The sequence below is a fragment of the Pollicipes pollicipes genome, unplaced genomic scaffold (genome assembly GCF_011947565.3).
Source record: "Pollicipes pollicipes isolate AB1234 unplaced genomic scaffold, Ppol_2.1 Scaffold_7231;HRSCAF=8579_pilon_pilon_pilon, whole genome shotgun sequence".
In the NCBI taxonomy this organism is placed as follows: domain Eukaryota; kingdom Metazoa; phylum Arthropoda; class Thecostraca; order Pollicipedomorpha; family Pollicipedidae; genus Pollicipes; species Pollicipes pollicipes.
Window position 1 is genome coordinate 19,468,115 of NW_023597034.1, and position 12,527 is coordinate 19,480,641.

General features: G+C 54.9%; 2 protein-coding genes across 2 annotated transcripts; both read left to right on the forward strand.

The window, feature by feature from the left end:
- Positions 1 to 996: 996 nt before the first annotated feature.
- Positions 997 to 2,714, forward strand: LOC119110366 (uncharacterized; the record flags this gene model as incomplete). The annotated part of the gene is made up of 1 exon (XM_037234160.1): positions 997 to 2,714. A coding segment is annotated over exon 1 (1,323 nt), but the record flags the coding sequence as incomplete, so codon positions are not given.
- A 5,134-nt stretch (positions 2,715 to 7,848) lies between these two features.
- Positions 7,849 to 12,525, forward strand: LOC119109813 (formin-like protein 13). Its single transcript, XM_037233567.1, has 6 exons — positions 7,849 to 8,395; positions 8,732 to 8,894; positions 10,434 to 10,686; positions 10,998 to 11,162; positions 11,738 to 11,767; positions 12,387 to 12,525. Exons 1-6 carry the CDS (start codon positions 8,219 to 8,221, stop codon positions 12,523 to 12,525), a joined length of 927 nt encoding a protein of 308 aa, XP_037089462.1. The 5' UTR covers positions 7,849 to 8,218.
- The last annotated feature ends 2 nt before the right edge of the window (positions 12,526 to 12,527 follow it).

Here is a 12,527-nt window from a genome sequence, read left to right on the forward strand (position 1 = left end):
TATTAATTGTCTTAATTATGTAAGATATTCGCTTGGCGCCAGTCCAGACAGGCCAGACACATGCCGCGAATGCGATAATGACCGGGCTGTTACTGCAAGTGGAGCTCGGTGAAAACGTGGTAACAATGAATGGTATGACCATTTGAACATGTCAGCGCGGGAGCACTGCCCAATGCCCTCGTTTGCATGGGGGCACCAGCATCGAAGGCAGCGTAACTGCAGTGAGCGATGCAAATATTTTGGGTCCATAGAAGGCAAGCCAACTGCGTTACCAACACTGCAGGCAGGACGCCGATATAACACCAGCAAAACATTCACATCGCCCTAGATAGCTTACAAATCAATCAGACATTTTGTGTTGGCTGTGGCCCAGCTGGAGAAGCTTATCACCTGACGATATGTGCGTGATACTCCACTCTTCACAGACGATTACTGTGGCGGAATGAGATCTTCCCAAGTCGCAAAGTCAAACGCTGATTGAATTACACTGACAAGGCCAACGACATGCTAATTGTACTCGTAGCCCATTTGTTTAACACTATATGGCTGGAACGTCTGCGAAAGAGGTGAGATCATCTCTCAACACGGCATAGGTTGCCTGAGATAAGGAGGAAAAAGTGAACGCACATTTCATGTGCGTCTGGAAAACCAGAGGTACGAGGTTCGATTCCCCAGGGTGCCCCCCACCCCTCCCCTTCTGCCAGGGCGAGAGGCGCGCGATGCCATACACCTCAGCAGTTGAGTGCGTGGTAAAGCCCCAGTGACAACGGCATTTCATGTGCAGTCTTAAGTGTTGTGTATGAAAAGGCACGGATGAAATAACATTCAGGAAGCAAGACTGCAACCGACGAATGACACTGACGAATATTCTTCCAGCTGAGAGCCCATTAATGTCATGCCTTCTGTGATTTGAGTGGCACAAACAAAGCAAACAATGCGCACAACGTTTGTATTGGCCCCGTATAACTGTTTTTGCGCCCGCGTCAGCTCAGTTCCGTGCGCTGTTCTGACGTTAGGCGTGGTAGCGCAGCCGACAAGGAAACGCTTGTCAGGATTCGGTGAGTGTAAAATCGTTACATCTGGTCTTGCAGGCGCATTTAGCATTTCAAACTTTCAGTCCTACTGATAACAATGTCACCACTGTATAAGGCTAAAAGTGTAATGCACAATTTCTACATCCAGATAAACCTCAGACAACACTGCACGAGCTAATGACACAACACATGAAATTCAACGCATAAACCCGAACACAATCATTGCCTAGATGAGTTTGTCGCCTTTGGTTTTTTCACCTCCCCGGACATTTTCTGGTCTGCCACAATGTCTTCTGGAGAGCAAAATAAACAATAAGTAAAGGCCGCGGGCATGACACGCGATAACTGTCACAAAATATGAAGCTGTTAATAATAGTTGCGGTCCTGAAAGGCGTTATCTTCTGTTCGGCACAACTCTTCCAGGATGAAGACCGTCGAGATTCAGGAATGCCCCAGGAGAAGCTATTTTCACATGCCGAAGGTATTAAACTAGGTAAAGAGACCGTAAGCAATCGCAAATTTTTAGAGAGAAAAGTTCTTCCTGTTGAAAACTGGCATCCACCAAACAGAGATGTTGATGAGCTTTACTTCAATAATAAGGCGCTACAATATCTAAATCATGGATTATTAAAAATAAATGGCTTCACAGACACGGACGTAATCATGATGAATAGATGGAATGGAGTAGAGCGAGCCGAAAGTTTATGGGAAGCAGATATGATCCTCTTGGCGAAACAGAAGGCGATGTACACGAAACGGGGCACGGTTTATGGAAATTCAGCACGGCTGATGCCCAATTTCTCAGAGCCATGGCCTGGTGGAGAAGTGCCGTTTTTCTTTGAAAACGAAGGGCCCCTCGAGCTTTTCGGCGACCTGCAAACAGCAATGGAGATTTGGGAGCAATCCATTGGGTGCATTAAGTTCAAACTGGCCGAGGACATGGCAAACTTCTCCCAACCGCAGTCACACCGTCGAAGTATTCCAACTCCAGGAGCCGACGGGGAGACCCAGGACGACGAGAGCGCCGAACTCGCCTCGAAGGAACACCGCTCTACCCCACTACCCGGCGGGGCCGGCAGCAGCGTGTCGCCCCCGGCCAGCACCCTGTGGGAGGCGGCTCATCTTCTGCGCGTAACGGTCGGCGAAGGCTGCTACGCCACGGTCGGCTGGCGACCCTGGAGCCGGCTGGTCATTTCGGAGCGCTGCTCGCTCGGCGTGCTCGTCCACCTGCTTGGCCACGTGCTCGGCCTGCCACACGAGCACTCGCGACCTGATCGCGTCTTCAGGCTGCACGTGCGCCACGAGAACGTGCGCACGCGCGACTTCCTCTTCCTGAATACGGAAAGCGGCGGCGCACACTGCACCAATGACTCGGCCGGCGGCTGGTACGACCCGCTGTCAGTTATGCACCTCGACCCGTACGGGCTCACGACCAACAACCTGTCAACAATGACGGACCGCCACTTCCCGGCCACGTCCCGCCTCGGCGTCAACTGGCTGCGACCCAGCTACAACGACGTGCTCCGCCTGCAGCAGGCTGGCGCCTACGCCTGCCCCCCGGCAGACGTTGAGGGCTGCAACACGTCCGCGACCTGTGTGGGCCACGTCTTGCCCGACTGCACGTGCGCCCAGCCGGTCGAGTGCGCCGGGCGCGCGTCGCGGCTGGGCGGCTGCAGCGCCACCGTGCGGCTGGCGCCGGCGCCGACGTCCGCCGCCGCCGCTGAGCAGATGGCGCCACCGGCGGCGCGGCGCCGAGGCCGCAGCTGCGCCTGGCTGCTGCGCGCCGCCGGCGCCTGCGGCCGCGTGCGCCTGACGTTGCGCTTGCGCATGGAGGAGGCGGCGCGCGTGGCGGCAGCCGCAGTGGGCTGCACGGCCTTGCAGATCGAGACGATGGACCGCGACGCCATGGAGGACGGACGCAACGTCAGCGGGGTGATGTGTCTGAGCGACTTCACCCGCTGGCGGCCAGCCGGCAAGGAGAGCTGGGTGGCCGAGAAGGTGGTCGTGTCCGCCAGTCCTGAGTTGCGCGTGCTCATCAAAAGCTACCCGGCAGAGTTCGGCGCCCTGGGACGTGTACTAGGGAGCTTCGAGGCTCGCGTAGAGCGCGTGGTGGATAAGTACTGCCACTGTGACTTGGGGCAGCGACGGTGAACGGTGAGCGGCGAACGATATACGAACGAGGCGCCTGTTGTAGCCCTGCATCAGATAATAGCCCTGCATCATCATCACTCTGCCCAGTCAATATGTCTTTAAGATATGTTTTGTTGAAGCCGGAAACTGTAGCAAAAATGCGAGCATTAAAACGTGCCCGCCGGCACGTCGATTGAACTATTCGTAAAATAAAAAAACGCAGACAGCCTAGCATGTCACCACAGTGCATAAGGACTTGAGCTTGGATTACGGAGCTGCAGCCATTGAAAGTTCCAAGGGCAGGTACAGCCCCGTATGCAACGGAATATTTTTTCTCCACTTAAGCTTGGTTTTCGGGTAATCTTCCGGGTATTAAAAATTCGTTTCCAGGTTACAGAGTCATCTCCGCCCACGTCCTACGTCACCGCATCATCAGCCCGTGTCGACAACTCAGTTGGTAAAAGAGGCCGCCGTTAGATTCACCTACCCGTGGCGGAGTGGGCTCAAGTCGCTTTAATTGCTCACTATTTGCCCTGACCGAGATTAACTGCAGTCGTTGTCAGTGGCCATATCAAAAATATCGAGTAACATCAGGGAACAGAATGGACCGCGCTGAGTGCTTGCGGCACGTTAAATTTTGCCGCAAGATTCTGCCGTTGACCGGGAACGTCATAATGAGTTAGTGGAGTCAGGGCTCACGCCCAAGTGTATAGACATGATATTTCAATCAGGCTTCTTTAAAAAATGTATCAAATTTCCGAGAACGAAGTTGCATTTTGGCTATGTACAAAAATACATGCATACGAATTTAAGTCGTGAATTTGACATAAATAAATTCACTTCGCTAACCATTCGGCCTTGATTGCAAAGCATGCAGGCGTTAACTTCATTGCTTCGATTTTATTTTGCCGTTTTAGAAGCACACTCAAGCTATAGTGCTCTTAAAACAATGCAACTAAGGCTTCATTACATTGAGTAAATTAGATTTAACGATGGAAATCTTTAGATTGATAGAAAAATGGCAAACAACGGAAAAATAACCGTTTGCTTGTCTAGCTGTGCGTGGCAGCTAGTTGCTATCTAAGCAATGCCCTAGTAATTGCATTGTCTGGCAGAAGGTTGTTGAATTCCCAGAAGGGCCGTCAGTGCGTTACGTTACGCGTGGAGGGCAAGATAGAGCGTTACTGAGGTGTAACGAGGTAGAGGATGTTGAAAGCGCTAGGTATGTTTGCAATCATGCTTGAGGTTTTTTAATGTTTGAAAGCCGTGGAGCCGGATATTGTTGGCTTTCTGTGATGATGAGATACACGCCCGTCTTTGTTTCGCACCTCTAGCTCAATTCACGGAAAAAACAACGTTCCATTTCGGGGGTATTACGCTCCACCGAGCAAAACAAAGGGAAGGGAGATAGCCCACAGTACCAAGTGCGTAACCAAATGGAGAGGGAAGTTGCTCGTTGATTTGGGTTTTGGAGGAGAGGGATAGGAGTTGCCTAAAATAAATGGTATCATTCGTTGACGGTTCCAGAGGCATGGCAGCCCTTTGAAAACCAAGTTGTTCTGGGAATCCTGGGATCAATTTGCGATGATTTCACGACTTCGAAAAAGACAACGCAAGCATTTTCCACTTCACACCCAAAAGTAAAACCGATTCTGAGACCCTGCGTTAGCCGTTAGCCACCAGGTGATCACAAAATCGGCTAGCCGGCTAGCCGGCGGCCCGTGTCGGCTAGCCACCAACCCGAAGACCGGTTAGCCGCAATCAGCCTTGGTCTGTCATATTAACAGATACTAATCAGGCTCGTCTGGACAATAAGTGAATTATCTTTTGATCACTGTACGTAGCTCAGTATACTGAAACGTTTTCTGCGTCTATATCCCCACAATGAGTGAAAGGAAAGGTTTAACAGACAAAACATAGAACGGCAATCGGCTCAGGGTCGGCATCTTACATCCGGCTTCCTGTCCTAAGCGTTTATTTGTCCCACCCGGGCAGCGAGGGGTGGTACGGTTATTTGCAATATCTCTCCAGCTTTTTAAGCGGTCGATAAGTTCTGCTGCTTGCATATGTCCTGCCTATTATCTGGCGGATTGATTCAAAACCACCACTACACAAATAACGCACCGTGCCACAAATGAATGCCATTGGGTCCCAACTGACAGCGTCTGTCGCAAGGAACTTTAGTTCGAACCAACGCAGAGTTCACAAAAACCATCTGCCACCAGGCGCGCTCGTAAGCTCCTATAGATGTCGCTATTAGCGTGTTACGGCATAGGTGGTGGCGCCTGAAAATGTGTCCTATCGCGAAACAGCAGCTTCGGGACTTCTGATTGCAGACAAGCGGTTGACGGTTGAAGTAAAATTGCCGTTTCTGATTGCTCTGTTGGTGGGAACGCCTACCTTGAGATCCACTCGACGATGGCGGGGTGGGCTCGGGTCGCTTCAGGCACTTACTATCTGCCCTTGACTGGAATAGCCTGTGTCCGCTGACAGCAGCTGCACTAGGTCAGCTGACGTCAGAGTGCAGGACGGGCCGTGCCGAGCATTGCGGCACGTTGGACGTTCGCCATCAAATCCTGCCGTCGATCTGGATCGTCACGAGCAGATGACGGAGTCCAAGGCTCATGCGCCATGTACTGCTTAGTGTACGTCATGATCGTACATATATCCGTTCAAAAATTTCGTGGTGAATTAAACAACCAAAAAAATGGTTCGTCATTTATTTGCTGCAATAACGCTTTCTTAAGACGCATCAGATACAGGATTTGTAACGGGAAGATGCAGAAATATTAATCTGAACATCGAGGCTAAGAAAAATCTAGATTCAGATTGTTGGGCACCATCCTATAATGCATGCCATTATTTCTGGACCCAGACACGTAGCTAAGGTAAGTCGCCTGCTAAGTGTAAGCAAGGGTTTACAGAAAAGCGTTTTGTCTTCAATCGGCACAAATAACCCGCGCGGTGTTAAAAGGTGTCCCCATCACCCAGTCATTAGGCCCAAGCTGTTCTGTTGGACTTCTCAGCAACACTCCCAGAGATCATCGCCACTAACAGGCAGCGAGCGTACAGATATTCCATGAAAGCAGGTCCTGCGGCCTGGGCGCCTGCCTTCCTTGACATGCATATGGAGTTTTGGATCATGACATGCATTTGACATTGGATCTTGACATGCATTTGGAGTTTAAAAGATCATACACTTGATTACCTACACACTAAACGGACATAGCACCCGTGTGATCCGATACGGCTATTTTCCATCGTCGCCATGGTGATAGATATATGCATGCGCTCGTTTTAGCCCATCCACCGCATTCCCTTGTTCCGCGTCCCCATAGCTGCAACCGCCATAACAGTCAAGCTAGCAGGACATTTCAAGATCGGCCGCTAGAAACTTCGGATAAGTCATATGACCAGCTATGAGAACAATGACATCCAGAACGTTTGAAGTGTTGTAAGCACACAGCACGAATCACAAAACGTCACATCCCAAATTTTACGAAACTGGAGACGTCTTGGGGCAAAAGTTATTTAATCGACTAATGTTAACCTCTGACACGCTTCTAGATGTTCCTGTTTGGATTGGTACAACCAGATGCTCCTCAAGAGAGCCACATTTTCGAAATCTGTAGCATCATTCGCCACAACAGGTTTTAAACACTATATGCTCAAGTAAGCCAAGGATGAGAAGAACACGCCCCCGAATGTGTGCCCTCTAAAGGTCACTGCTCGACCTCGGGAACGGGTCAAACTCCGAGGTGCCGGTCTATGGTCACTGAATGTTTCGTGGAGCATGACACTGGATAAATATCAAAACCTTTATGGGGTGAATTGCCTTCCAATAAATTAGGAAAATGCAAATGTTATACCCTGACCCTGAAGGCTAAGCTATATCACACATATTATAACCCTGATTGCCTTGCAAATTGCCACACTGGATAAATATGATAGCCTTAGTATCGTGCACCGTATTAAACCGGCTTCTAGATGCTTCAAGGCCTTAACGCGACCTTAAATGGTTAAATTCTTGGGTACCGATCTTTTGTTATTATTTTTCAAATTGTCTCCTCCGATGAACATGGAAACCTGACTGCTGAAAATCTTCCTGAATTAAACTTCCGAGATCCGAGGGTCATATCGCGACCTTGATAGAAGGTCACGATGGGATAATGAATACGGATTTAAGAGAAGCTAGCTGGGGTGTCAAGTTCTTACACTACTAACCGTTGCGAATCGCCGCATCGGTCAAAACAAAAATCAGGAGACCGGTTCAAACTGAGCTACGGCACACAAGCTCATTGTTTTACCAAATGCGACAGCCCGCCAAACACAATGAGCGGTCAAAATCAGTGCCCCAAATCTTGACCGCAAATCGTATGGAGCTTGAAGGTGACGGCAGACGTCGCCATGCAGGCCGGTCGGCCAGGCTGCACGCACTGGTGAAGGGTCCGTTCAAAATCTGGAGGAAATAAACGCGATTTTGTCTCGTTTCTCTCCCTGCAACTTGCCCTCCAGGCCGCACCACCTCCGCCGTCGATGAGTGCAAGCTGTGTTGCGCGGGTCGTTACGATGCACTGAACGCCACCGCTGCGTGCTCGTCCAGGGGGCGCCAGCGCTTCTGACGCATCGATTTTCTGGCCGCCTTTGCCTTGACGTGAATGGTGGCCTGGCCGGGACTGCGACACGTGATATTGATCAGCTGTGACGATGCGGCCGACTGCACCTTGGATTCCAGTCCGAAGCGAGCGGCGGAGCCGGTGAGTGGTCGGTCGGTCGGCAGGCGCTTGTGACCTTAGTTTTTCCGGGCGGGACGGGACAAAGAGCGGCCGGTGCGCCTTTGTTTGCAGCTAGCGGCCGGACCAGCTGAGCGGAGGAGCCGCCGCCAGTTCGCCTCGCGACCTTCTCCTGACAAGACGGCTGGACTATTTATCGTCTTCCAAATCACCTGCTCCGCTCGACGTGTGATATACTCGGTGGTGACGAACATTTTATGGTGTCAATTCGCGGCTGCCCCCTCTTCCGCCGGGAGCGAGCTGTAAATTTTACACGTCGGCATGAGCGCCGGCGAGTCTGCCGTGTTAAGATCGGTCAAGCCGCATGTCGGCAAGGAGAACGCGATGCTTCCCCCACTGACATCGCCAAGTCGCGTGCTGTCCCTGTCCAGGGGCCAGAAGTACGTTGGCCCCAAGACCGGCCAGGTTCGTCGTCCAACCGCCGACGAGGAACCCAAGGTAAGTCAGTATTGCGTGCTATAATCTGCACTGTTTCACTTTGCTATGAACATCCATCGACGTGCTAGCAAGAATCTGGGTGCTTACATAAATATCACAGGCTTCATCGATTTCCTATCCAATGTTATTCGCATATATGTGTCTGGATTGTCTGGATGTCAAGGCTGGATCCAGAGCCCCATAACGTTTCATGTTTATCGGATCCCGGCATCCTGTTTCGCCTTCAGGTCCATGTCTGGTTATTGTAACGTACAGCCACACAAGCCTTGCGTTGCATCGCTGTGCATCGGAGGATTTTCACAGGTTTATTTGAACTTACTGATCTGCTTGGGCCAGATTCACAGAGCTACCTCGCCAATACCGTCCGAACAAAATGTCCCAAATCAACAGAGAAGAATACAGCAACTGGAAAAGTCAATACTGTTCATGCGCGAGCACCACGACAAAATTGTATCTGCTCTTCACGAGGAGATTGATGAGTTGAAGCGGAAAAATAAAGGTGAGCACAATTTACAAAGAGTAAATACCATCGATTGTTGCACTACGGTGGGCAATTGTTTCATATGTCAAGGCCAAAAATTAAATTAATTAGTTTCAGTCTCTTGCTTGGTGCATTGCAAGCACACTGTCAGGTCATATTTCATGAAAATGTGCGAAATGTCTTCTGCAAAACAGGCTGCATTTCCGGTAACCATATAAAGCCTCTGACTTACTGCAGAACTGGAGCAAATAAAGCGAACGCTGGATGGAATTTCAGGGGTCAAATACTGCAGCATTTATCGCCTTGGATGTGGGAGACGTCATGCAGTTTGTGCCTACCGTGTTTGAATAGTGTATTCCTCGATGTGGGCGTATTTTGAGTACACAAGTAACCGCCAGTGTTCTTCGGTCGGTTTGAGCCGGTAGCCTCATTTCGAAAATGCACCTGTCAGGTTTGCATGTCACCCACTGTCTGCCGCAGTCTGCATGCCACACAGTTCTCACAGTGTGCCGCTCAGCCCGGCCGTTTCCACGCGACGAGGCGGCCGTGATCGATTCTCGGGCGGCACGCGTGTACCGGGCGACAGCGAGCACCAAGCGGGCCTGTGGACCACGGCCGTGTACTGAGCGACAGACGGTCACCGAGCGGACCTCTGTGCCGCGACATCGCCGAACACGCCTGCCAACCAAGGCGGTGGGCCGAGTGGGAAGCGCCTACTCGGCAGGCCTATGAACCACTGCAATGTACCGAGTGACGGTGGCCACCGAGCAGACCTGCGCATCACGGCGGTGTGCGGGCGGCCGGGGGAAGCACAAACCTAACCAAACGGGCCAAAGTTGCGCCACAGGCCGATCGAAGGGACGACACGCCGCCTCGCGCCAAGAGTCCACGCCCTGCCATCTGCAGGACATGTGGGACGGCCGCCGCCGGTCAGCCCAGCCCCAGCCCGCACACCACCGCTGACGCCGTCACGGGGTGCGGGCTGGGCCGGACGACGCCAGCGGCAGCTGCTGTCGCGGCCCGCGCCGGCAGAGGGTGCGGGCTGGAGCCGGCAGCAGGCCGCGAACGGCCGCCGCCGGTGATTCAGAGCCGCTCCCGACACAGGCAGCTGATTCACTGAGACGCGGCGCCCACGCGCGCTGACGGGCTGCGGCGCGGCGCCAGCCCGGTCCCACTCTCGGTCGCCGACAGAGGCGCGGACGTCCGCAGCCGATCCACGCGCCGCCCGTCAGACAAAGGCCGGCAGGTGGCCGCCGAGATAACAGCCAGAAACCCTAGCCCGGATGCCAATTAATAACTCGACGGCGACAGCGAGCGGCTTTGCTCCACAACGAGTTGTGTCGACCGTCCCTCACCGCCCCATCTTCGCAGCATTGATGCGCACGAATAGACAATGACAGGACCATTCCGTTATCACACAGCTGGCGTGTACTTATTCCGGCCCTTGTTTTTACGCCTTTGAGTTTTTGCGTAGCCGGCTATACGTCCGCATAGGACCATCTCTCGTGGAGAACGCAGGCGCACTGGGTGCGTCACTGCCCGCTCTCCACGCCGCAGAGTTGAACTTCCGGCTAGTGATGTCACCGGCCAGCCTGCCGGCACACCTACTGAGCCCGGAGGAGGACCAGCCGCCCAGCTCATCGCCCCGCCACCAGGCGCGCGCCACCGCCGCCGTCGACATCGCGCCGGCCCACCCGGTCCAGCTGGAGCTGATGGAGGGCGAGCTGACCGAGCTGCGCCAGGCGCTGCGCCAGGAGCGCGAGCGCAGCGACCAGCTGGCCTCCGACCTCCGGCAGGTCGAGGTCGAGAGGTGAGACGCCCGCCCGCAGGAAAAGCCGGACAGGCGCGACAAACTGCGAGTCAGTCTCCGCACATGGAGAACATCACCTGGCCCAGTGGCACGACCGCGCGGCCGTAGAAGGGCGCTGTTGCACGCCCCCTCTGTCACCCTTCGTGCTGGCAGTACGTGTCGGTTGCACCAGCGGCGGATGGTGCCCGGGCATCGCCGGGGTCTACGGACGGTTCCTGCCAATACATGCCGACTGCACCGGCCACCGACGGCTCGTAACGATTCGCAGCGGTGTGTGGTGGCGCCCCCTAACGGCAGCCCGGGCCTGGCAGGAGCGTGCCTGGCACCGCGGCCGGCCGGCCCGACGGCGAGGTGGCCGCGCTGGAGCAGCAGCTCTCCGCCGCCGAGACAGCTATCCGCCAGCTGAAGCGGGAGCGCGACGAGTGCCAGCGCGAGCTGCACCGCATGCGCAGCAGCGTTCAGTTCCGGCCGCCGTGGCGCGCGGGCGGCCAGCCGGCGCCGCCCGCGCGCGCTGCTCCCGCCAGGCAGGGCGGCGCCGGCTCGCAGCAGCAGCTGCCCCGCCTGCCGACGGCCGCCGCCGCCGCCGCGTCCGCCCACAGGTGCGTTCTCCCTCGGCGTCGCCGGCGGCCGCATGCTGTGTATCGTGCGCGCGAGGGAGAGCCGTAGGTTGGGAGCTATACCAAACCAAAAGTAATATCGGGAGTTGTTCAACCTCGCTGTTGGCCTTCGTTCCTTTCTTCATGTATTTGCCATGCTCAGCGTGCAGCGAAGTTCACAACTTTTAAAGCTGTCTAACGCGCTACCGAATTCCTTTCACCCTTGCAGCGCTTCAGTCTCGCTCTCCTCGCCGGCTCGGCTGCACAAGTCTTAGCTATTACACCTCCACTACCTTCGACCAATACGCGACTAAAACTAAGACGAATAAACCCACAACCTCTCGGCACACATTCCCTGTCCGACTGCCCAGCAAAACCCACGGTCACCCGGGGTCACCGATCGTCTGGCGCCGCGGGCCATGACCTTTTGACCCTGGCCGGGCCATCCGCCGCAGCCCACCGCCAGCCGGCCTGGTCAAGCACAGGCGCGGGGTGAACACACCACAATCACCGACTTGTCATAAAACACAGGCGTAGGCGTCCTGCCGGTCTTCCAAGTTGTTCGCGAATTGTTGCATTTGCTGTGCTGCTACGCCTCCTATGTGATCCGAGGGCCGGCCTGCACGGGTGCACGGGTGGCCGGACACCCCTGCCGTGGTGGGACACCCTGGCTGTGGCCAGACACCCTGGCTGTGGCCGGACACCCTGGCTGTGGCCGGACACCCTGCTGTGGTGCGACACCCTGGTTTTGGCCAGACACCCTGGCTGTGGCTTGACACCCTGCCGCTGTGGGACATCCCTGGCTGTGGCCGGACACCCTGCCGCTGTGGGACACCCTGGCTGTGGCCGGACACCCTGCCGTGGTGGGACACCCTGGCTGTGGTGGGACACCCTGGCTGTGGCCGGACATTCTGCTGTGGTGGGACACCCTGCCGTGGTGGGACACCCTGGCTGTGGTGGGACACCCTGCTGTGGTGGGACACCCTACCGTGGTGGGACACGCTGCTGTGGTCGGACACGCTGCTGTGGTGGGACGCCCTGGCTGAGGTGAGACGTCCCCACCTGTCAGCCCTGTACTGACCCGGTGTGGCCGCCTGTCGGCAGACCGGAGACCCGCGGCAGCACAGCGCCGGCGCGGCCGGCCGACTCTCGCGGCAGTTCATCCCAGGGATCGTTGCCGGCACTGCCGCGCGCCCGAGCCAGGCAGCCACCGCCGCCGCCGCCCCGCGCCCCCAAACAGTGATA

What these genes read in the sequence shown, in the direction of transcription:
- LOC119109813 (XM_037233567.1), top strand. Translation starts at nt 8,219, where the DNA reads ATGAGCGCCGGCGAGTCTGCCGTGTTAAGATCGGTCAAGCCGCATGTC. An exon ending in CCGCCGACGAGGAACCCAAG is followed by an intron (nt 8,396 to 8,731) that starts GTAAGTCAGTAT and finishes TGCTTGGGCCAG; the next exon opens with ATTCACAGAGCTACCTCGCC. An exon ending in GTTGAAGCGGAAAAATAAAG is followed by an intron (nt 8,895 to 10,433) that starts GTGAGCACAATT and finishes TCCACGCCGCAG; the next exon opens with AGTTGAACTTCCGGCTAGTG.